A 25,403-nucleotide genomic window follows, 5' to 3' on the forward strand; every position below is an offset into this window, starting at 1 on the left:
ATTTTTGGAAAATCTCGAAAATTGAGTTTTGTATTAGGAGAACATGATGTCGAAGGAGGTGGCACGAAATCAGTAGTACGAGTCAACAACAAGTCAGACGGTCGAAAATTGGCGAAAGTTTTGGAAAATCTCGAAAATTGAGTTTCGTATTAGGAGAACATGATTTCTAAGGAGGTGGCACGAAATCAGTAGTACGAGTCAACGACGAGTCAGACGGTCGAAAATTGGCGAAAATTCAGTAGTACAAGTCAACGACAAGTCAGACGGTCGGACATTGGCGAAAAATTTTGGAAAATCTCGAAAATTTAGTTTTGTATTAGGAGAACATGATTTCTAAGGAGGTGGCACGAAATTCAGTAGTACGAGTCAACAACAAGTCAGACGGTCGAAAATTGGCGAAAGTTTTGGAAAATCTCGAAAATTGAGTTTCGTATTAGGAGAACATGATTTCTAAGGAGGTGGCACGAAATCAGTAGTACAAGTCAACGACGAGTCAGACTGTCGAAAATTGGCGAAAAATTTTGGAAAATCTCGAAAATTTAGTTTTGTATTAGGAGAACATGATGTCGAAGGAGGTGGCACGAAATTCAGTAGTATGAGTCAACAACAAGTCAGACGGTCGAAAATTGGCGAAAGTTTTGGAAAATCTCGAAAATTGAGTTTCGTATTAGGAGAACATGATGTCGAAGGAGGTGGCACGAAATTCAGTAGTACGAGTCAACGACAAGTCAGACGGTCGAAAATTGGCGAAAGTTTTGAAAAATCTCGAAAATTGAGTTTTGTATTAGGAGAACATGATGTCGAAGGAGGTCGCACGAAATTCAGTAGTACGAGTCAACGACGAGTCAGACGGTCGAAAATTAGCGAAAATTTTGGAAAATCTCGAAAATTGAATTTTGTATTAGGAGAACATGATGTCGAAGGCGGTGGCACTAAATTCAGTAGTACGAGTCAACGACAAGTCAGTCTGTCCAAAATTGGCAACAATTTTGGAAAATCTCGAAAATTGAGTTTTGTATTAGGAGAACATGATGTCGAAGGAGGTGGCACGAAATTCAGTAGTACGAGTCAACAACAAGTCAGACGGTCGAAAATTGGCGAAAGTTTTGGAAAATCTCGAAAATTGAGTTTCGTATTAGGAGAACATGATGTCGAAGGAGGTGGCACGAAATTCAGTAGTACGAGTCAACGACAAGTCAGACTGTCCAAAATTGGCAACAATTTTGGAAAATCTCGAAAATTGAGTTTCGTATTAGGAGAACATGATGTCGAAGGAGGTGGCACGAAATCAGTAGTACGAGTCAACGACAAGTCAGACGGTCGAAAATTAGCGAAAATTTTGGAAAATCTCGAAAATTGAGTTTTGTATTAGGAGAACATGATTTCTAAGGAGGTGGCACGAAATCAGTAGTACGAGTCAACGACAAGTCAGACGGTCGAAAATTAGCGAAAATTTTCAAAAATCTCGAAAATTGAATTTTGTATTAGGAGAACATGATTTCTAAGGAGTTGGCACGAAATTCAGTAGTACGAGTCAACGACAAGTCAGACGGCCAAAGAATTTTCGAAAATTCGTACTACAATTCCAGTAAGGAGTATATCTCAACAACAAGTCGGACGTTCGGGAGATATTGATGGTTCGTGAAATAATTACACAGAGATTCGTTTTGTTATTACATTATCTTTATTTATTCATTGTCGATTCATACATAAAATGTTCGTATTTTATATCTATATAAATTTATTCTATATAAATATTTATATTGTAACAAAAATGTAGCCTGGCTCAGGGAGATTCGGCACACCGTCTGACTTCTACTGCAATAATGCTGGCTGCGGTTACAGACGAGGTGGAGACAATTATATTAGGTGATCAGTCCGCTATTCCGCTGTACTGCTACACTGCTATACTGCTGTACCTCGCTTGTGTTGCGGCAGCCAATAGACAAAGCTGCAAACACCATTTGCCGTAAATGCTCCAGAGATTATTATATATTTATAGGAGAGAGAAATTGATGGGAATACATTTACCGTCTCTCTGTCATTACCGAATAAGTAGTCACGTGACATTGTGACACATGCACGGCAACGACGAATTATTGTCTCTAAAATTGAAATATAAATAAGATATACAAGATACTGGATTCTTACTAATACGTGCCCATATCCGGTCGGTAACGGAACGAGATACTCTCGTCGGTGCTGCAGTATCCTGTGAAGTGATGTTTTCAGCTGAAGGTAAAGTCAAAAGCGACATATATGAAAAATTTATACAAACTGGGTATTTAAATGATATAATTCTTGTTGTGACTATGTAAGATGCAAGATTACCTAAATAATTAAAAAGGATTTTTCTTGGATTCTTTTTCACACAAGCACATATTAATAATAGAATTACTGGCGATGTTACGGAAATGTTAAAATTTGTTTGCATATCAAGACGTGTCTGAAGATGTAATTATTCAATCAATTTCTCTATGTAATATTTTATAATAAAAATTTCGCGAAATCTTGTACAAAGGCAAGAGCAATCATTTTTAGTACTCGGTAGCTATTAAATAGCTTCTACTCGTTTTTGTGATAAGCGCAGCCTAGTTCTGAGAAATGGAAAGCGAATGGCTTATATTTCACTGTTCGTTGGTGGCATCGGTGTTAGTATAAAGAAATGGGTTTGACTTTAAAAGGCTAAGCCCTTCGGTTCAGTTGTATCCGGTTCCAAGATGCTGTTCATCGACCACTGTTGCATCTTTCCTTCCTTCTTTCCCTACTTGGCCCTCCAATTCTTCGCATCCCCTCCAGAGATCGGGAGTTCTTGCCCTCGTCGATTCCGATTCAGATTTTTCGTTTTCGCTGCAGCTGTCGACGATGGACAAGAAGTTGGCCCAGCTGGCGGAGTCAACAACCAATATACTGACAACATATCCTTGCATCTCAGTTGATACTTATTGCCAAACTAACTTTATGCATTTAAAAAATCAATTCTGCCTCGGAGACGAAATTAATACAGTGCTGGTCACACAATGAACTAATTTGTTCTAAGATATCTTATTTGTCACGAGGTACTAATACATAATGTAATATATGTAGGGTAAAGTGCCCAAATATGAACCACTTTTTGTTGATGTAATTTTTTGATTATTTTAGAATGCTCTTTTTCGACCAAAAAATTACCAGTTCTAGATGCATTTCCTTCCTATAAAATTCTCGGGTCAAGTTTGTTCAAAAATTAATACAACTTGGGAAAAATATTTCTTTTTGTGGTGTGTCACTTGCAGGTTCCAGCGGAAGGAGTTCTTAATATGGTACACCTTCCGTCCCTAATGAACCACTTTTTGGTGACGTCATTTTTTGATTATTTTAGAATTCTATAAGAATCTGGGGTCAAGTTTGTTCAAAAGTTGTCTTGTTACGCTGAAATTAACACACTGATGCCCTTAAAAATCTTCTTAATTCGTCCACTGCGTGAAATTGTACGAGTCCATTTTTGTTATAAACGCATAAAATCCGCTGTCTACTGATGAGACAGGGTCACGAATGTGTCAATTGTTGGTAGGGGGTTGGGGGCAGGTTACGACGAACGCTTGTCGGATGAGAAAAATATGAGCGCGGAATCCTGAGGAGGACAGGTCGCTCTTGTTGTCAGTCAACTCGCGGCGTATTCCGGTTTTCCTTCGATTAAACGTACCCGGGGAGAATGATGATTTCCGGTGGCGTCTGTTTCTTGTCCCTCGGCGATCGGAGGCTGAAATAGCGGCCAGATAGAGGGAATCCGATAGCGTATTCAGCCGGCATTGTGCCGGTACCAGTTCCTACGTGCTGTCTCCTCTCTTCAGGACTCGGCGGACGAACACCCTGGAAAAAACGGAGAAGCAGGCTTTTTGTCAACGCGACGACCACGGACCGCGTTCATTCATGAACCAGTTCCTAAGCGAAACCGCGATGAACGAACGCCCCGAGATACCGGTCAACCACCGGGAATGCGGTTTTAAGGGGTTAATTGCGCGAATTACGTGAATTGCGCGAGCACACGACGACACGGTGCATCTTAATCGAGCCAGCCGTCCTCGGGATCCTCGACTGTCACCGTTCAGGGATGCTACCGACACTTTGCTAGACTATCCCCGCGCATCCTTGCACACTGCTAGACTGCGGATATTATGCATTTATGAAAATGGAAACGTACAATTAATAAACGTACAATAACCCTTAGCAGTCCAGCGGCGACTCTGAGGCGCCACTAAAAAATGCTGTAACATTATTTAAAATATGGTTTACATTATTAGTACACTGAGAAAAAAATCCTGTCGAAACAAAAAAAAATATATATGTTGATTCAATAAGATGTACTATTGAATAGTGCCAATATCATATGAACTTATTTTAATATTTAATACTATTTAATTTCAATAGCAAAACTCATTTCCGCCAATCATATAAGCGAATAGCTTGACCATCAATGTTTTCAAAAAAATAAGATATGGCCTCGAACCGATTCCAGTATAAGTCAATACATTTCTCAAATTTTTTTAACAACATATCTGATTGAAGGAAAAAAAAGAAATATTACGAATAATAATGTACGGTATTGAATCGAATAATATTTTCAATCATTTCATGATAGACAATTCAAATACATCACGATTTGCTTCTAAATTTCGTGCTATTGAAAAGAATACATTGATATTCATCGAAGTAAAAAAAAATTACAATAATAACGCGTGTTATTGATGTAACTACTTTTTTTTCTCAGTGTAGACTGCAGTGGCAGTGCACTTGACTTGGGTCAAGTGGAGGCCCAAGCGGTAAAAATTTTGGGGCCCACGAACTCAAGTTAGAAATAGAAGTTGCAAGAAAACACTCTCGTAAGGTGGAGTGGGGTAAGTCCGCCCTAGTTTTTGCAAAGTTGGACTTTAAATTTTGATGTATTTTCAGTCTGGTATGTAAAAACTTAACGTTCTTGTAATCAGACACTTGCCACAGTTACTACTGATGAATTAGTATTATACAGGATTCTAATTTTGCTTGAAAATGATCATTTTGATAGGATATTGTACAAAGTGTCAACTAGGACGCACTTGCCCCGAAAATGGGGCAAGTCCGTCTCTAAGAGTTAAAAATGCTTTCAAACCTTGTTTCAAGTGCTACGGGGCAAGAAAAGAATGATTAACAAGCCTGCTTTAAATTGCTTCTTATTGCATTAAATTATATTGTTTGGTTTTATAGTTATCCATGTTTAAACAAACATGTACCTTTATGCTGAAATATGAAAGGGGATACAGTGATATTAAAACAAAGTTTAAAAATGCTTTCGAACCTTGTCTCAAGTGCTACGGGGCAAGAAAAGAATTATTATCAAGCCTGCTACAAAATGCTTTTTATTGCATTAAATATATTGTTTAGTCTTATAGTTATCCATACAGTACGGACTTACTGTTCCGTCGCGCAAGAACAATATTCGCGTATTTCCTTCGGACGATATTTAGATGCGTTTTGTCTCGATCACAAGAGACCGTTTACTGGAGTAATATCGATTACTTCATTCTTTGACTCTCTCCTTTCACCTGAAGGCTGCTCAAGTCGGCCGTGGAGGATGACGAGTCATCAAGGGTGTGTTTGAATGGATTTTGCAAACATTCGGCAATGCCCAATCAACACATCGCCTTGCATTTTCATGAAACATCATTAAAATCAGCCATAAACTGATTAGAAACCTTCTTCACGATGAAGAAGGTTTCGGCACAAATCAAAAACAAATAACAAATGTTTCCCCCCATAAAAAACAGTTACGATCGATTTAACAAAACGACTCTTTTATTCGTAATCAAAACTTCCATCACCAATATTCTTTCCACGACAAAATAAGGTAAATGTCACGAATTACCAAGCGTATAAGGCAGGACCTGCTAGATCAGCCTTACTGACGAGTCCACTAGCAGGTCCGGGACGAAACGCTTCCATTAACGTCATTCATTTTCATGCAAAATAATTGTTGTCTTTTATGTTCATCATATCATTGAATTACCTGCCCAAGATTAGCTTGGCGGGCAGTGATCCGAATATTCGCGAACCGACAGTTCCGCGACAAAACACTTACCCCACCGTGATAGTACGGACTTGCCCCGTGTAGTAATATTTACGGGGCAAGAGCATCTTAGTGTATTTCTCAATAAATTTTAAAGAATACAATAAAAACGGTTTATTTAATGTAAACCTACAACACAATATTTGTTGTACTTACCTAAAATAACAACACAGAATATATCAATAACTTGAAAACTATTGCACGTTCAAGGTAACCTCAAAGTTGTACGTGTACCTCGCACGTGTCTGTTTGGCATTGGTAGATTTAAGCGAGGAAAACACCTTTATTCTTGGGCGACATCTATATGTAGAATAGTTCATACTAACTTATATGCTACATTAATAAATACAAGCTAGAGAAATTTCGTTCATATTATAATAAACATAACCAATTAACGGACTTGCCCCGTAGACCTAGCTAAACCTAGCCCATCTGTGTGCGCGTGACTGTAGCGCAACTAAATATGAAAATCGAGCAGAGCCGATACACCGTTCGTGACGCAGTTACAAAAAGTGAAACTCCTGGTCGTAATTCAAGTGTGGAGGCGTCGAAACGCGCAGCCGGTTTGCCAAGGCTTCAGAAAAAATACCGCACATTGTAGCAGCAAAAGGCTGGTACGTACATATCGGTATATAAATCGGGCCGAATTTATGGCACGGCGCGTCAGTTTCCGGGTGGCGAATTATTTCCACCGAAATTCCAGTCGGAAGCGGGCCGGTGTCGAGCGAGTGTTCCTTTGTCCGCTCGCGTTCGGCTCTCGGCGGCGAGTCCCTTATACGGCAGAAAGATAAGGAGTTCTCGCGCGTCCAGTAAATCGGCGATTTAAGGTGCGTCCGCCGCTGGCGAGACGCGAGGAAGATAGCGAGAACGCGAATCGCGCGAACCGTGCAACGTGTGCAGCGTGTGCAGCATGCAACGTGCAGCAGCACGGCTCTCGGAGCGAGCAGGATCGGATAGGCTGCTGCCTCGAAGGAAGACAGGTTTGGGCTCTACGGACAGGTTCGCCTGCGAAAAACTTCAATTTGTCTCGCGCGTTCCCTGTCCTGGCAGGATATCTTGCCTGGATGTAATGTCCGGGGAAGCAACAGCCTCGCGAATTCTTTATTACTCCGCTGCGAGCGGAATACCCTGGTAGACATTTATTTTTAAACGTAATGTAACGTCCCGGTTAGGGTCAGGCTGGCACAATGTCAGGGGACTTATGATAGTGAGCACCTTCCAAACATTGTACCTTCAAAACACGTAGTCATTTTTAACACGAAACCTACCGTGCATAAAAAGGCGACTTGCGTGTATTGTTTCATAAGATTGACAAGATTGAAGTTGATTAGACTTTTCGTTGTTTTTATTATGGTATATGTTCGATTTAAGAAATTTATTCAATCATTTCCTATGAAAGGTTCTTTCTCATTTCAACAATTCTATAATGAATAATCTGGGACTGGTCAATTTGACCGGCACTGGCAGGTTTAGTGTTAACACATTACCGAATTGTGATTATTGCATTTTTTAATGGAACTTTTTAATGGAACCTTGATTAGCAACAGCAATTTTCGTTGGGAACTAACAAGTCACCCTCAATAACGTCATCTAATAGTTTCTCATTTAAGATCACAATGTAAAAGAAAATTTCCATGCTTTCTATTGGTACAGCACAATTATTGAAAATCCTATTAATAGGCTTCCGGTAGGTGAAGTGTTAATAAACGCGTTCTTAACGAAATTGTGATTTTTTTAAAGTAATGGGTCTCATAAATACCTGAGCAAATTTCTTTTTTTCAAATAATGGGTCTGGTAAATATCTGAGCAAAAATTTTATTTGAAATAATTTATATAAATGTTCGAAAATAAAAATAAAATTGATTCATTGATATAATGACAATTTTAAATAGTATATTATTACGAGATACTTCTTTGTCTCGAATTTGTTAACAGAAATACTCAGAATAATATTAAGTGATATAATTTTGAAGAACGATTTCACAATTGTCTGAAATAATGATTTTAAATAATGAAATGAAATGAAGTAACATGTTAGTCGAAATAACATTTCAAATAATTATATAAAAATAAAGTAACATGTTATCTGAAATAATCATTTAATTATTATAACATGTTATTAGAAATCATTATTTCAAATAATAAAACAACATGTTATTAGAAATCATTATTTCAAATAAGAAAACAACATGTTGTTAGAAATCATTATTCCAAATAACAAAACAACATGTTATTAGAAATCATTATTCCAAATAATAAAACAACATGTTATTAGAAATCATTATTTCGAATAATAAAACATGTTATTTGAAATAATGTTCTAAATAATTATAAAATAAAGTAACATATTATCAGAAATAATGATTTGAAATGATAAAATAGAATGTTATCATGCAGGTATACAAGCATGAAAGCAATGTAAAAATAAAATAACACTGAAATAATATTTCAGATAATATCCTTGAAGAAGTGTTCAAGGTCAACTGTGGCTCTCGAGAAGGAATCGTAGATTATAGAACGGGATCCAAGCAGTAATAGATATTTCTCTGGACTGTTGCTCTGGGATGAAGGGCGCAGAAGTATCGTGGATGATTTTCCCAAGCGAGCACGTGTCGTCGGCGTCGGCGTCGTCGTCGTTCAGCGCGCCGCCGCGCACAATGACTGCAGGTTTCCTAATACGGTCTCGCTGTGGAGCTCGATGAAAAAAAGAGGAATTTTGGCCACCACCAAGGGCCTGGGAAGGATCGCCCTGCGTTAGACGTTGCCGGCACAAAAATTTCATAATCAAGTACCATCGGTCAATATACTGGGTGTTTCAAAACGAACACGATCGGACAAAAGAAAATTTGAGTTCGGACAATTTTCGAAGTCGCCTTGTTCATTGCGAATGTTATCCTGCAATGTACACTGCGTGATAGAAATTCTCGATCACTTTTCAATTATTTCAATTCTCAATTGTTATAATTATTTTTCTCGATTATAAAATGAACGCAAAATTCAAAAATATGTAAACCAATTCCAGACTAGTAAATTGGTGACTTGAACCTACCCTCCTAATTTTACAGATGCTACGCCGTTGCATACTTGAATATTTATTAATTTATAAATCCCTGTTTGCAATTTATAATGAAATTCGATGTCGGTGAAATGATAACATAAACGAACCCTGATTTTACAAATACAGTAGAATTTCTTTCATCAGAACACCGTAAATTGTTTATACAGTCCGGTATATTTAAGTTTCTACGTGTAGAATTTTTTAAATACAGAGCAACATATGTACCAACAAGAATGGTGGTTATTCGTTTCAGTGAATTTTCCACAAACGTTCTAGCCAAAGAGAGAGAAAGTTATTTTATTCCTAAATTTATAGAAAAGGAAATAGAAACGAGTATTCGTATAAAGATCCACACTCTTCAATCTGTTAATTTTGTATTAATATTAAAGTTAATATTGTTCAGTGAAATTGGCACTGATTAGCAAGAATCAATTAGCCCGACCGAGGTGAAATTGAAACGAGATTCTACCTATATTGAACCAACACACTGTGAGCCACAATTCGTATTATAAAAAATATTGTTCAGTGAAGTCGTCACTGATTAACAAGAATCAATTAGGTAGTCAAGTTTGCGAAATGGGTTGTTAAAAATAATACGCGTGGAAAGTTTTTATTTTGCATAAAGATCCGCAGTCTAATGATTATATTATGAAGTGAAATGAATTTTCAAAAATAAAAAATTTATGTTGGAATATAATGTGTACATTTTAATTATTTCCTCGGGTCTCGATTATCCATCGGGCCTTAATTTATCCGGGCTGTTTGTCTCCCGATCAAGCCGGTTAATCAAGGTCCACGTATTAAAATTAATATTGTTCCGTGAAGTTGTCGCTGATTAGCAAGAGTCAATTAGGTAGTCAAGTTTGCGAAATGGGTTGTTAAAAATAATACGTGTGGAAAGTTTTTATTTTGCATAAAGATCCGCAGTCTAATGATTATATTATGGAGTGAAATGAATTTTCAAAAATAAAAAATTTATGTTGGAATATAACGTGTACATTTTAATTATTTCCTCGGGTCTCGATTATCCATCGGGCCTTAATTTATCCGGGCTGTTTGTCTCCCGATCAAGCCGGTTAATCAAGGTCCTGTATTAAAATTAATATTGTTCCGTGAAGTTGTCGCTGATTAGCAAGAGTCAATTAGGTAGTCAAGTTTGCGAAATGGGTGGTTAAAAATAATACGTGTGGAAAATTTTTATTTTGCATAAAGATCCGCAGTCTAATGATTATATTATGAAGTGAAATGAATTTTCAAAAATAAAAAATTTATGTTGGAATATAATGTGCACATTTTAATTATTTCCTCGGGTCTCGATTATCCATCGGGCCTTAATTTATCCGGGCTGTTTGTCTCCCGATCAAGCCGGTTAATCAAGGTCCACGTATTAAAATTAATATTGTTCCGTGAAGTTGTCGCTGATTAGCAAGAGTCAATTAGGTAGTCAAGTTTGCGAAATGGGTGGTTAAAAATAATACACTGAGACACAGACCGAGGTAAAATTGAAACGAGATTGTACCCATTGAACCAATACACCGCGAATATCCTATATACGGCACGGTCAGTGCATAGAATATGTATAATGTATACAGACATTATTAGAGCGATGAAAAAAGAGGTTCCCATGGAAGCTTAATTAAACGTTCGCCGGATGTTTCATTGATGCACCTGGAGGGCCAAGAATCCGCGTGCAGACCGCGACTACTATGTAGCTTTACCTGACAGGTATACGCGAGTACGCGCACACAGCCGCGCGCAGAAACTCAAAGAAAAGGGTTCGGAGGATATGTGTGTGCACGCACTCCTCGGCCGATCGGTCTCTGTTCAATGCGTGCAGCCAGCCATTCATGCATACGCCCATTCATACGTCTCTCCGGCTCACCTTGAACACTTTTTATCGCGGGTCGATGGCGACGTGGCTATCAAACGCTGCACCATGGAGCCTCGCCGACCAACTGCATCCTCGCCATATTTTTGAACTGTGCTTTATTTGTTTCATCAATGAATTTAAGTTTATTTATCTTGTACGGGCAACATATGTGTGCTATCTTTAAAACGCCACATAATTGCTGCATACGAATAGAAAGCAGTATGACAATATTAACAAATTATAATGTTAGAATGGAACTGTTTGTCGCGAAATAGCACTTTCTTGAAGCGGGTGATTCGCGAGGTGATTTCAAGTAACTTTCTCCTTTGCGAAAATGTTCTCAGAAGCTCCGTTTCCGAGTTATGAACGAAATAAGTGGGCCAATCAGAGCGTGGCTACCAGCGGCTCGCGATGCCATTGGCCGAGCCGGAATCCGCCCACTAAGCTTTGATTGGTCCGTGTTTTTCGTTAATAACTCCTGAACGAAGCTGTGGAGAAGATTTTCGCAAAGGAAAAAGTTACTTCAAATCAGCCCAAGAATCATCTCTTTCAAGAAAGTACATTTTTGGGATACCCTGTAGAAATCCTTACCAAATGCTCGAAGTAAATTCATTAAAAAAGTTCATTTCTTAAAAATGTAATATAAGTAATTTGAGAATATGAATGCAATATTATCTGCAGAAATACAAATGTTTGGAGACTATCTAATAAATACAATTTTCGATATAAAAATTCAACATTCTATTATACAAAAACTTTTATAGTCAGTTTCTGGTATATTTTTCTTACCCGATATGTCCTGCTCCCGTCAAGCCTGTACCAATGAAAGAACACGACAACTTATCAATAACAATTACCTTTATTATTACAGGCTATTAGAATCGAGCAATGTACAATTCGACGATACGTACAAAATTGTTTCGCGTGTCGCTGCACAGGATGATAACGACACAGACATAGGACGGCTCCTGTCGCACTTTCATTAAACATCATTCATCGCAACACAACATTCGTAATAACATTGTCACTAACATCAGTACATTTTCTACGATCTGTACCACATTGACAATGCACCGAAACTCAACTGAAAAGGTATTTTGGGCACGAGAAATCGACAAACACAGTTTTCCTCCAATAACGTCTCGTAATTACAGCGCGACGCTACCGAGAAGCCTCCATTTCCCACTAACGCAGAGTCGCTAGTTTAAGATTTGTGTTCCCACTCTACTTCCCCCTTCCACGGCGTTATTCCCCCACGTTCCGCCGCGGCCCGGTCACGTGACACGTTGTCAAGATGTCACGTGACTAGTCCGGTACTGGCAGAGAGGGGGTAACTGGCGACTCGTTGTCAGTGAAGTCACAAGGGCGTACTATCAAGCACCTTAGTGGAGACAGACATGCGACGCTATGGGGGAAAAACTGCAGGCGCTCTGTAGAAGAGCGTGCAGTGAATCTCAGGTACACACGGATTATGTCGTTTGTGTATCAATATTCGCCTACATAACGAAAATGAAAAAAACATAATTTTTTCAGTATGGTTTCGTCGCATTATCATCGCTATTGTTCTTTTCGATTCGTCCTCGCGTACAATCAGTCACAAAAATTTGCACATATCGAGTTTCAAATATTTTATGCGAAATTGAAAAGCTGAACAATTATGTTTTCCCTATTTGTTAAAAAAAATCTGCAACCAATTTATTGCTCTTCCCAAACTTTTATGATCTTTAAGAAAAATTATCGCAATTTCAAGATATATTCCTCTTGGTAGTGCACTCAATTTCCTCATTTCGTGTTTTTAATTTATTTACGTTTTCAAATGTATGTATAATTGGTAAGTAATGATACTTACTTCTGAGCTTGCCTAATTTTATTCGACAGGTTTAGGAAAGTCGATAAAATATGCAATACAACATTGTTTTTTTTCAATTTTTCACGTTCGAAAGCATATATGCAATTTTGTGACAAACTGCAATTGTACGCTGCACCCAGCGCGTATAAATAGATGGCTATACACAATACGCTGATGATAATAATAATAATGATAATAAAAAAAAGAAGAACACGTTTTTTGATTTAACAAAGAGTATAAATAAGACTAGATTCCGTTAGGCATTATTAAATAAATCGCGCGTCACTTAGCCGAATAAAAAAATAACGATAACTACTAACGTCGCTCGTATTCTCTTTCTCTCTCTCTCTCTCTCTCTCTCTCTCTCTCTCTTTCTCTCTTACGTTTTCGCCATCTTTGTATCTCTCTCTCACTCTCTTTCTCTTGTTCATTCTATCCTCTGGTTTAGAGTCTTAATCTCTCTCGCGCGTTCTCGTGTCTCGAGCCTCGCGAAATGCATTGCAAAATCGGCCGAAGAAACTTTCCGCCGATAGAAACCTGAAGCTTATCGCCTCGCGCCGCTTAAACGCGGACTATCGCCGCTTGTCCGCTTCTAATCGGTGAGCACGGAACCACTCTTTGGTTAACACGTTCTTTCAGCACTATGTACATTCCACTCTACCATCTTTGGCACGGAGCTAAGATCGAATTTACACTATTATTAAAACAAGCCGGCACGGTTGCGCGCAATCGCCACCTGTTTCCTTCCTTCCTTTCTCTCTCACCCTCTCTCTCCCTCTCTCATTCTTTCTTTCTCTCTCGCTGTCATTCTCTCTCTTCTTGGAGCGCTTTTTGCTTCCTCTTTTTCATCGGAGGTCTTTCGCTTTCAGTACATATTATCTACCGGCGATTATTTCATAATTTCTGAAAGCTCAAGGATTTTTTAATAGATCCATCAACAGCGATAGCAATCCATTTTGTGCACCGACAAGTCAGCTCCGGTAACCTACTCTAATAATTTCTCTAAGCTTCCTTTTGATACATCGAAATTACTAAGAGTCCTTTTAACAGGCTTTCGGTAGATAAATTGTTAAAGTGCATTTTAACAATTTTAGGAATATTGGAAAAGGCACTGACGATCAAGATTGGAGGATGGAGCGAATCCTCATTAGGTTCTATCTACCAGTTTTCTAGAAACCTTAGAAAGACCTTAGACTTACTAAATCATTGTAGCAACCCCACCAAAGCCTCACCAAAATACTAGACAGCCTTCCAAAGTACCCCTAACCTCACCTGAATCCCCCAACGCGAAAGACCCTCTCAAACGTGCCACCTTCCATCTCCCAGCCCCTCTCATTCGCCACACTCCTCGCACCCCCATGCTTTCAACACGCGCCCAAAATCTAGCGAAATAAAATCCCCAAATATGACAACAATCCCAGTCTCACGTCAACGGCAGTGTACGATGGTCCTCCACGAACCCGGTCGCCACGTCAACCATGTTCGAATGCGCCAGAGGCGATGCCAGCACATTAGAATCCCCCTCCGCCTCGCCGTCAGCCATTTCGCTATCCGGCACACCTGTCAAGTCCCTCACGTTACCCGGCAGATAGTCTTTCCAGCTCCTGAACAGATACCTAGTGAACTTCCTGAGCTGCCTGAACTTACAGTAGGTGGCACCCTCCGCAGACTCTAGCTGCTGCGTCTGTATCAGAAACCCCTTCTCCTTGAACGTTTGCTCGAGCTTCTCCCTCTGCAGGGACTTCCTGGTCTTCCTCTTTCTCCGGCCCTCCTCCTGGACGGTCCTCTGACAGGGAGCTGGCGGTAACCTCTCCCCCGCAGCGTTAAGGAACGCCCCGGTCGAGGAACCGGACTGTCCAGCGGATTGCTGCAGTGCCTCCCGCGGAAAAAACTCGTAACCTCTCATACTTTTGTCCCCGGTTCCACTGTAGTACCTGAAGTTGCCTCCGGAATCGACGGAGAGACTCTTCTTCTCCTGGAGACTGGGCTTAGCCCCGCCCGTGAATTTGAACTTGCAGATACTTACTTCCGTGGCAGGATTATTGTTATTCTCCGTGGGCATGGGCGGGATAAAAATCGCTGAACGTTTCCGCTTCGTTGGTTGACCCTGGCTCTGGACCACCACGTTCCTCTTCGGCCTCGGGGATACAGGAGGCGGAGCTTGTACGGTCGGAGGCGTGGTCTGAACGGGAGGTGTGGCTAGAGGCGTGGTTAAAGGCGTGGTTAGGGGTGGGCTCTTGTTCTCCATCATCGAGTACAGAGATTTCGGGATGATCTTCTGCTCCTTTCCAGTTTGCTCCGCCATTCTAGGGTAGCATTTGTCGTTCTGGGCCATTTTCTGGTAGTACAACAGCTGCGACTGTAGCGCCATGGGGTGAATGAAGACTCCAGCGTTAGGCCAGTAGACAAATCCAGGATTAGGGCCCAACATAGGATCGATTATGTTGTTATTGTGGTTCACGTTCGCCCCTCCGCGACATATGGAATCCAGTGGGCGATAACCGGGCTCCGGGTAGGAGGAACCTATGCACTCGATCTCCTCCCCGTCGCTGGAGGTCTCACTCTTCACTTGTCCTGATTCGTACACGTTCCCGTGCTTCCTCAACAGCCTGATCTTCAGCTGGTTCAGGTCTCTGATGCACAGATTCAACGGTTCGTCTTGTTCTTTGTCTACTAGACCGAAACTACGACGAGACTCCTGCGTGAGTCTCTTCTCTAACAAGCTGCTGATCCTGTTTTGTACGTCTGTCCGCTGGAAGGGAATTTGTGGCGACACTCTCTCGCGGCAGTCGAGTTTCTCCCTGGGCGACAACCTTTTCTCTTCGTGGCCAGGCGTGCCAGGCAAAATTGTACCATAGTTTTTATAGATTAGATGACAGATGTCTGCTTTCTTCGGCTTTCGACCTCTTCGCGGTTTGCTGTTGTCCAGCGTGATCTCGCCCATGTATGGCAGGTCTGAATACTTCATTGGCGGTCGACTGGACGCCTGGGACTGCGGATTATGAGCGTGGTGCATAGTGTTCAGCGAGTGGGAAGTGGTCGACGTGATCACGGACCGCCTCGAACCTCCTGGTTGGCTGGAGCTCGAGGTGGGACACCGTGCGGGCGGGATCTGCGGGCAAAGCTCCTGCTGCATCGCTGCAATGCGTTGCAGCCACCCGTGCACGTCCGCGATCGGACTCGGGGTTGAGGTTGAGCTTGTTGGCGCTGGGCTAGGGACTGTTGGCTCTGCTACGTGCGTCGGAGAGGTGTTTAAAGCTTCTTGAGCGAGGGAGGCTTCGTAATGGTCCAGGTACTCGGGAGGGAGTGCTTGGTGGTGGAACTTCAGCTTCCAGCGAGACTTCCTTCGGCCGCGACTGGAACAGAGAAGAGACACAGTCGAGATTAGAGGTGACTGGATTAGACGGAGCTAATTGATTGAATTTCGAGGTTGATGGTCAGGGATATGTGTCTCAGTACTTTGTCTTATAAAATTACAGACCTCATTGAGTAGTGCAATAACAAAAATGTTGTATGTCTTCAACGCATCATTCCATGAGAAAGGAACTTGAAAGTGTTTTCATCTGAATCAACAAATAAGAAGCAAAAGCGTGAAAGTAGATGTGAGCTGCATCACTATTAGCAACAATGATTGCAGGTCGACGATAGGCGGGACTCGAATACAGTTTTCCGTGCAACTGCATTCCGAACCACACCTCGTTCGCTTATAGTTTTACACGCCGGCACTTGAGACCGTTTGCATGGAACACGCGTCCCGCGGTCCTCTTCTAGCCACGGCTCCCTGGCGATGCTTTTAATGAAATTCAATAACGGTAATCGACTCGAGGTATTTCAATGACGTGCCTAAGAAATCATTTTTTGCCCACACGTGGCGCACACACGCGACGGACCAGTTTGTCTCGGCCTTTGTCCTCCTTCCTCCAGCTTAGCGTCGCGAAACTGCTCTCTAGACCTAGACTCCAGAGCAAGGTTTACGTCATTAACCCTAAAATGTCACGCTGTTTCGTCATTGTAAAACATTCCACCAAATTTCTGGTTCTAGAAAATGCAAATTCTAAGCAATTGATTAGACAAGAGAAATAACTTACCTCGGTTTCCCTTTGTTATTGAGATCCGAAACCGTGTGCCCCGTGGTCTCCTCCAACTCCTGCATCTGATGGTGCCCCGTGTCGTGCCCATGGCCATGTTTGCCATCAGCGGATATCGGAGAGGAGTCTGCATCTTCTTGCGGACTGTTGAATATATAATTAAAGATTTTACCAAGATATATATTATTACAAGGTTTTCATTAATAAATTAAAATTAATTTTTCCATATGATCTCTTAATTATTGAATATTTCTTGACGATTTATTCATGCAGAACACTAATATAATAAACATTACAAGTAAAATTAATTTTCCCATATAATCTTTAACTCTTGAATATTTCTTCATGACAATTTATTAATACAGTGTGTTAATAAATATTTTTTAAAAAATTTATCAATGTACCACACTAGTATAATAAACAATACAAGTAAAATTAATTTCTCCATATAATCATTTAACTCTTGAATATTTCTGCTTGACAATTCATTAATACAGTGCGTTGTTAATATTTTTCACATCGTTATTTAAAAGAAACTCATTAATTCTAAACCTCATCGTTTTGGTTAACAAATTGCAGGTGGTGAACATGTTGTGCAAGAATAAGTGAATAATCTCTGTGTATTCATCTGACAGATTTGAGGAGAAGAGAACACGCGGCTTTAGGAGCAGTGATGGCCCGAGCAGATGGGAAGAGCGTCAATTAGCATAATCGTAGGCTCACCTCAACGCATTCGTGTCACGACTTCGGTCCTCCTCCTCCTGAGGCTCCTGCTTGACCGCCATATGGAGCAGAGGTGGGAACGGACACTTTATATGTGTCGAGTGATGCAGATGATGCTGCAACGTGCTGCTGTCTGTCGGGCTACCGTCTATACCAGATGATTGTGCACGAGACACGACTTCCTCGGTCTGCATAGTGCCCCCTAGAAAAATCATGCATGTCCGGTTGGATTAGAGGTGACTGGATCAGACGGAGCTAAATGATTGAATTTCGAGGTTGATGTCAGGGATAAGTGTCTCAGTACTAGGTCTTATAAAATTGCAGACTTTGTTGAGGAGTGCAATGAAAATGTATGTCTTCAACGCATCACCCCACGAAAAAGTATCTTACGTCAATATAATGTGGATGTACCGCAAAACTATTCCACTTTTATTCGAAGTGTTTCCATCTGAATCAACGAACAATCATTTTATTGATCATCTTAAATCTTGAAACTTTTTCACATTAGTTTATTAACACTTTACCTACCGGAAGCCTATTAAGCGTTCTTATTTCTCGATAATTATAATACAAAAATGGGGGTTTTCAGTAATAAAAAACGCTAGGTGAAAGGTCGATCTAGAGCGTTATTCGGCATGCGCAGTTGTATGCTTTCGAAAAATGCAAATTATGCTGCCGAATAATGCAAATTACGCCTCGTGAACGAAAAAATAGGAGTTTTGAGGGCGATACCGGCCTACATCGATAAAAGATCGATTTTATCGTTTTTTACTACTGAAAAGCCCCATTCTTGTATTATTGAGAAATGAGAACGCGAATCCCGCACCCCCTTGCAATCCTGGAAAAAGGAGTCTACTCCATTAATAGGATTTTCAATAATTGTGCTGTACCAACAGAAAACATAGAAATTTTCTTTTACATTGCAATCTTAAATGAAACTATAAAATTACGTTATTGAAGGTGACTTGTTAGTCCACAATGAAAATTGCTGTTGCTATTGATTTTTCAAAATTATGCAATAATCACCGGTCGGCAATGTGTTGACCCCCTCGGAAATAGTCGCACGAGAGATCCTAGTATAATAAATTAGAGCAGAGGTTGTTAAACTGTGGTCCGCGAACCCCTGGGGATACACCCTTTACCGTGGGTCCGCGAAACAATTTTGACATTAACTTTACATCCCCCAACTTTTCGCTTTTATTCAAATAACTGATTTAATAAAAATCCTAAATACATAGTCACATTTTTACCAATATTTATTATACAGGGTGTCCCAAAATTCGTGAAAATCCCGAAAGGGGGTGGTTCCTGAGACCATTTCAAGCGACATTTTCCTTTGCAAAAATGTTATCCGCGGCTTTGTTTAGGAGTTATTAACGAAAAACACGGACCAATCAGAGAGCGACCTAGACGCGAGTTGCCACAGTCGGCCAATAAACATTTGGCGCGCTGGGCCGACTGTGGCAACTCGCGTCTAGATCGCGCTCTGATTGGTCCGTGTTTTTCGTTAATAACTCCTAAACAAAGCCGCGGATAACATTTTTGCAAAGGAAAATGTCGCTTGAAATGGTCTCAGGAACCACCCCCTTTCGGGATTTTCACGAATTTTGGGACACCCTGTATATATATATTGTAACGAAGTCTCTATTTCGCTAAATAAATGAACACACTTTCAATAACCGTAATACGCTACTTTTCGGAGGAAGGCAACTTATCTCTGGCTAAATCGCTTTTATCGCCTTTGACGTCTTCAACGTCCGCTCTCTCTCGTGTTTGTCTTTCGACTCTCAATCGTTCCAGCGTCGTTTTCCTAACGACGCTGTAACCAACCTGAATCTTCCAACAATTCTATACAACGGGTATACCGACAGACGCGTAACATTAGTATGCCGGTAGACCCGTAACAATATATATATATTATAACGTAGTGCCCATAAGTCTCAAGAACGACGTAAAATGCCTAGGGTTAGGATGGGGCCCGCAAAAGAAACGTTGATCAAGAGACCGGCCTCGGACTACACAAGTTTAAAAACGCCTGAATTAGAGGATCGTAGCTGGCATTTGCGAGAAGACGCATTGCACCGGGAAAGCTCTCGACTTCACCTTAGCACACCTGCCGTGTAGAATTTGTGGTAATGCTCTTTTGAGCCCGTCGAAACATCGATGCTCGACGTATAAATAGTCCGCGTTCTTCACGCGTAATAATAAACGCGGGAGTCCGAGGACCAAGAGCTTCACTGCGAAAACACTCGTAAATGTGTAATGCAGAATAGACATATCGACAGACCCACTGTGTTGAAGAGTCAGTGACCATTTGTTTGCGTGTATGCGTTAATTGGTTTCACACTCGACTTACAGGAGGTCACTGCCAAACTTAATTTAATAAAACGTTATTTGATGGGCCCACTCCTCCCCATGCGTTCAGTAGCCAAGTAGAGAGGGCAACTCGGTGAGGCGGAGGATATGTAATTTATAAATATAACATTTAACGTGTATAAAACAAAACGTGTTACTTCGAACTAAAATGTTCCTTCAATTTGTTCAATATTGAAACTACTGTCTCTTAAGGGGGAACTATACCCTCGGATTGTAACTAGAAAATAACTAGAATCTTACTAGATTTTTGGTCGAAACATGGGTTTGCGCGCCTGGATTTTTTGTCGTTATTTGAGCATATTTTGAGCTGGGTGAGGACTCATTCTGTAGAGGAAGGTTAAATACAGGGCGCTCTTCTCATGATTTAACGAGATTATGTTTATATCTAATAATATGAGTGCCCAAAGTAGAGAAAAAATCTAAAAAAATAACCGCAGATTTCAATGTATTTTTCTGTCTCAAAGAGACTTTTTTGACTGATATGACGAGAAGAGCGCCCTGTAAGGAACCCTCCTCTATCAAATGAACCTTTGTGCAGCTCAAAATATGCTCGTATAAGGTCAAAAAATCCAGGCGCGTGATTTCATTCACATTAGCATAGATTTCCCCATGAAGACAGAGGTCCTCCCGGATGCAGAGCCAGTCTAGAGCAAATTTTAGTTCAGTTCGTTTAGACGAGATGGCGCCTAGTTAGGAGGACTGTCAATCAGTGCTGCGATATTGTGCAACATTTTACTGCTGCACTGCTATCATCGTGGAATCATAGCAAAACTGACACAGATGAGGTAGATATTCTCATCGGTGGCACTGATATTAGTGCGAGCTGCCCTGTGTAACGGCATTCGCGACGAGCTGAATAGAATATGGAAATAGCAAGCAACTCCATCTCGTGTTCATTAGGCAGTTGCGTGTTTAACAATGTTACCAAACTTTTTTTTTGCACAGAGGTTTATAACATTGATAAATAGTTATTTTCTAGTTACAAATCGAGGGTATAGTTCCCCCTTAAAACGTTATAATACTGGTTTAACACTAGTTTAATACTAAACGTACGTATAAATATTTTTTATTTTACAATTACTGAAATTGCATAGATGCTTCCACCGGAAATGATTGAACAAATGTTTTCACTAAAATATTGTAAGACTGGCGAGAAGTCTAAAATAAGTTTAATGTTGTAATTTTTATAAATCCTAATAAAACGATATGCGCTAAAATATAATGGCTGGTAATATCGAGAAATTTCAGTTAAAAGTAACCTTCACCTCTGCGAAACTTATCGACGCGTAATTTGTAACAGTGGAGTAGTAAGGGCTCCACGAATAGTTCAAGAGAGAAGCTGCATGTTCAAAGGCCGTCAACACCACGCGAACCCCTAACATCCTGTACGTGTACGTCAAAGGAGGATAAATTTAACAAAGGAGCATAATGATAAATTGTTGACGGAACTGTTTGGCCTGGTATGATCCTGGTGGTAATAATAAAAATAATCGTTAATCATTTATCTACTTCTTGCCCAACTATGCAGTCGGGTTTCACGTCTTTTATTTTACAATTATTACAAAGATTGTCTCCCTTATGAATAATTAAATGAATTTCTTCACTCAAGTGAATATCGTTGTCAAAACTGTGAGAGATATAAATGAATTCAGTGTTGTCATTTTTATCAAACAACGTGTAACAGTCACTTTTATTTTATGCTCGGTACACACTTTTCCATTTTGCCGCGTTTCGTCCCAGACGGACTTACGGACGGGAACGAGAAATAGAAAAAGAGACTAGGGAAGAAGCGCGATGGAGATGAAGCGTATTGTACATACTGACTTTACAGCACTGTCGGATAAAAATATTCCCGTTCGAAAATAGAAACGCAGAGCACACCCAACACCCGCAATTCCTGGCCCATACTTGGCCTTAGTCGATCGGATTTCACACTCGTGAGTAGACTGATCTTCATACGAATTCCCAGTAATTATTATACACTACTGTACAAAAGAAAGAAGCGCCTAGTATAATTATAAGATATAATGACAAACAATATCCTCATATAGAAAATTGTATTGTACAATATTGCTTTTAAAGTATTACATAATCCGCAATAACACATAGTATATTCTCAAAACTATTCAATTAACCCTCCGTATACTGTGCCGGAGTCTAGTTTGACCGGGAACATCCAAATTGTCGTTTAACACTAAACCTACCGAGCTTTAAAAGCAACTGATACATGTTCCCTTATAAAAATTACAAGATTGATTTAATTCAGACTTTGCGCGGCTCCATACGTCCATTACTAAAAATGTCTAGACAATTGTCTCTTACGAAATCAGTTTTATTATTTTTCTAATTGTAAAATAAAAAAACCTGGAACCGGTCATTTTGACCGGTGTTGATAGGTTTAGTGTTAAGTACTCAATTTTTGGCAATTAAACTAACTGAATAGCTGTTTCATTGATGATATCGGAGATACTAATGCGTCTACACGAGATATCATCAAAAGTAAATTTTTAAAAATTATTAATTAGAGCTTTGAACGGTCCTAAACATTGCCAACTGGTCAACTTGTATAAATTATATACGCTGCGAAAATTTCATTGAAATTGGTTAATTGGTTTACGTGTTATAAACCAGTTAACCAATTCAAATGAAATTTTCAGAGCGTATATAATTTATATGACTTGACCAAACACATCTTTTAAATTTTCCGTATTGGCCCATCTAAAAATGTTACAAAAATCAATTTTTACTATTGTTTTTCACGATTCCGACCAAATGCATTTTTTCAACATATTTTTTAGATGTCACTTATTAAACTAATTCTTCTAGCCTTACAGAGAAATTGAAGTCGTTTGGTTCATTACTAAAAAAGTTATTCTGATTTAAAGTGTGATTTAAAGGTTTGCTCCTAACTATACAGGGTGTCCCAAAATTCGTGAAAATCCCGAAACGGGGTGGTTCCTGAGACCATTTCAAGCGACATTTTCCTTTGCAAAAATGTTATACGCGGCTTTGTTTAGGAGTTATTAACGAAAAAGACGGACCAATCAAAGCGCGACCTCGATGCGAGTTGTCACAGTCGCCCAATTGACAGTTGGCGCGCCATGACTACTGTGCCAACTCGCGTCTAGGTCGCGCTCTGATTGGTCCGTGTTTTTCGTTAATAACTCCTAAACAAAGCTGCGGATAACATTTTTGCAAAGGAAAATGTCGCTTAAAATGGTCTCAGGAACCACCCCCTTTCGGGATTTTCACGAATTTTGGGACACCCTGTATATGTATTATAAATCAAGAAAGAATGAAATCCTGCCAAACATTATTTTTAAATAATTGAAATAACCATATTCGATAAGAACTTTAGTTTTAAGATTACAAAGTGCTCAAGGCTCAATGTAATTGAACACGTCTGTCGTGTAGACACCTACTTCGAACGAATAATGCCCGAGCCTGTCATGTACAATCATGTAAGACTAGCGCCACGTGTTTTCCCTGCCAGCACGGAGGGAAATATTTCATTTTTTAATGATTCTATTAAATCGAAAATTATTACCAAAATATCCTCCCAGTATTTTTCAATGCTGAAAAATCATCTAGCCGGAGAGTTAAATAATTAACTTCATAAATGTCTTGTTTACCAATGCAATGTGGAGTGAGATAAGTTTAAAATAAGATTATTCGCGTCACGTGAAATAATGTGCAAAACATACAGCTGAATTTGGATCAGCGCCTAGGTTGGACTTACTGTACAAGTCACAATCAATTAGTATCACGCTATAAATATTTTTCTCCTGAACTAATACTATTTATTAACAACAATGCAAGTTTGTTTCATTCTCGAGGTACATAGACGGTGGACGAATCTAGGCACTGCTCCAAATTAGGCTACGCTCTCCTACTATTTATTACAAATAAAAAAATATTTTCAACAATTGCTATCTGTGTGACATTTCATACGCTATCATTGTAAGGTTAATAATAGCAGTTAATTTACAGCGAAATAATTAATTTTAATATAAATAATGATACAATTAATGTAATATAATTTTAATATAAATAATAAATATTATTAATTTACTATATGAAACATATATGTATATTATATAATATGTATACATTATTATATTATATGATACCTGTACCTAAAAATATAAAATAAGAATTATATTTAAATTGTACCCACTGCACACGTGTGCGAATTCATAAAAAATGATAAAGGAGAGGGAGAAGAATCATTATTTGTACATGCATAAAATCCGCAGTCTAGTTATAGAATATATTATTATATATATTATATATATATTATATATTCTCATTGAAGGTAATCGGTATGGGGTAGTTTCGAGTTTCGTGCAATTTTCGCGAGAAATCCGCGGAGTTAGAATCGGTGGGGAGAGGGGGAAAACGCGGTGGGAAAACACAGTGGGAAAACTCGGCTAGCCTTTCGCGACAGCCGGACGCCAAAAACGGGAGCAATATAGCTTGCCGGGGAGTGTCCGTGTGACGGTATTAATAACGGCGTGTGCGGGAGGTGGCCCGATTCATTGAAGACCAGTTATAGAATGATGCAGGCGGCCGCGTAACTACAATTTATTTTTTGGCTATTTTTAGCAGTTGGCGTAGCGCCACTATTTTCGGTTCTCTCAAATTTCTCACTCCATATTTGGGATTATGGATGACGGGCCCGCGGCGCGGTGTATCTTTACGACCCCGCCAGTTCGAGACACTCTCGTTATACGCTCGCGTATCCCCTCCACGAACAGCTGTTCGATCCCTCGAATCTACCACTCCAAACAACAAAAGCTATCCAGCTTCTCTTTCTCTCCTTTGCCGATTCGCCCACCCTATACGTCTGAACACCCCGTTGTCTTTTATTCTTGTTTCAGCAGTTTGTTGTCCGATGTACAGTCAGTCTCATAATTGATGGCACACACTTGTTGTTGTAAATATTTTCTACTATTTATTCTATTTTATCGTTCGGCTATTCTCACAATCTTTAACCATTTATAACTCGGAAATTAGTCGAACAATCTCAATGAAATTTGCAGCATGCACATAACGTATGTGAATCTACAATTACATTTCAAAATACATTTTCTGAATTTTCATTACGGACTCGAATAAAAAATTAGTACACGCTATTTTTATTACTTTTTTCCTCATTCGGACGAAACTCCATTTTTCTTGGCAGAAAACTGAAGTCGTAGGTTTCTGAAAAAATTATTCTGATTTGAAGTGTGTGCCATCAATTGTGAAACTGACTGTATAATGTCGATAATGTGACTTGTGCAGAAATTAAAATTGTTTGGTTTTTCTGTTCAGTTGAAACTGTGGGATTGTCATCTACACTATAGCAAAATGAA

At 39.7% G+C, this 25,403-nt stretch overlaps 2 protein-coding genes across 5 annotated transcripts in view; one reads left to right on the top strand and one right to left on the bottom strand.

Annotated features, from left to right (window-relative positions):
* Positions 1-234: 234 nt before the first annotated feature.
* LOC143218161 (uncharacterized) lies at positions 235-12,382 on the top strand. Of its 2 annotated transcripts, none has more exons than XM_076443193.1 (2): positions 235-7,062; positions 8,535-12,382. In XM_076443193.1, exon 1 carries the CDS (start codon positions 596-598, stop codon positions 1,358-1,360), a length of 765 nt encoding a protein of 254 aa, XP_076299308.1. In that variant the 5' UTR covers positions 235-595; the 3' UTR covers positions 1,361-7,062; positions 8,535-12,382. The 2 variants fall into 2 exon arrangements, with proteins under 2 accessions (XP_076299308.1, XP_076299309.1); XM_076443194.1 differs by lacking the exon at positions 8,535-12,382 and having other exon boundaries at positions 235-6,696; positions 6,786-8,118.
* Positions 12,383-12,513: 131 nt separating this feature from the next.
* LOC143218159 (uncharacterized) overlaps positions 12,514-25,403 on the bottom strand; it is a 49,659-nt gene continuing 36,769 nt past the window's right edge. For all 3 annotated transcript variants that reach the window (XM_076443192.1, XM_076443190.1, XM_076443191.1), the window contains exons 2-4: positions 17,671-17,872; positions 16,948-17,091; positions 12,514-16,215 (exon numbers count right to left, since the gene is read on the bottom strand). In XM_076443192.1, coding sequence (XP_076299307.1) covers positions 14,283-16,215; positions 16,948-17,091; positions 17,671-17,864 — 2,271 coding nt within the window. In that variant the 5' untranslated portion in view covers positions 17,865-17,872 and the 3' untranslated portion in view covers positions 12,514-14,282. The remainder of the gene's footprint in view (positions 16,216-16,947; positions 17,092-17,670; positions 17,873-25,403) is intronic.

This window comes from Lasioglossum baleicum, chromosome 18, assembly GCF_051020765.1.
Source record: "Lasioglossum baleicum chromosome 18, iyLasBale1, whole genome shotgun sequence".
Lineage (NCBI taxonomy): Eukaryota > Metazoa > Arthropoda > Insecta > Hymenoptera > Halictidae > Lasioglossum > Lasioglossum baleicum.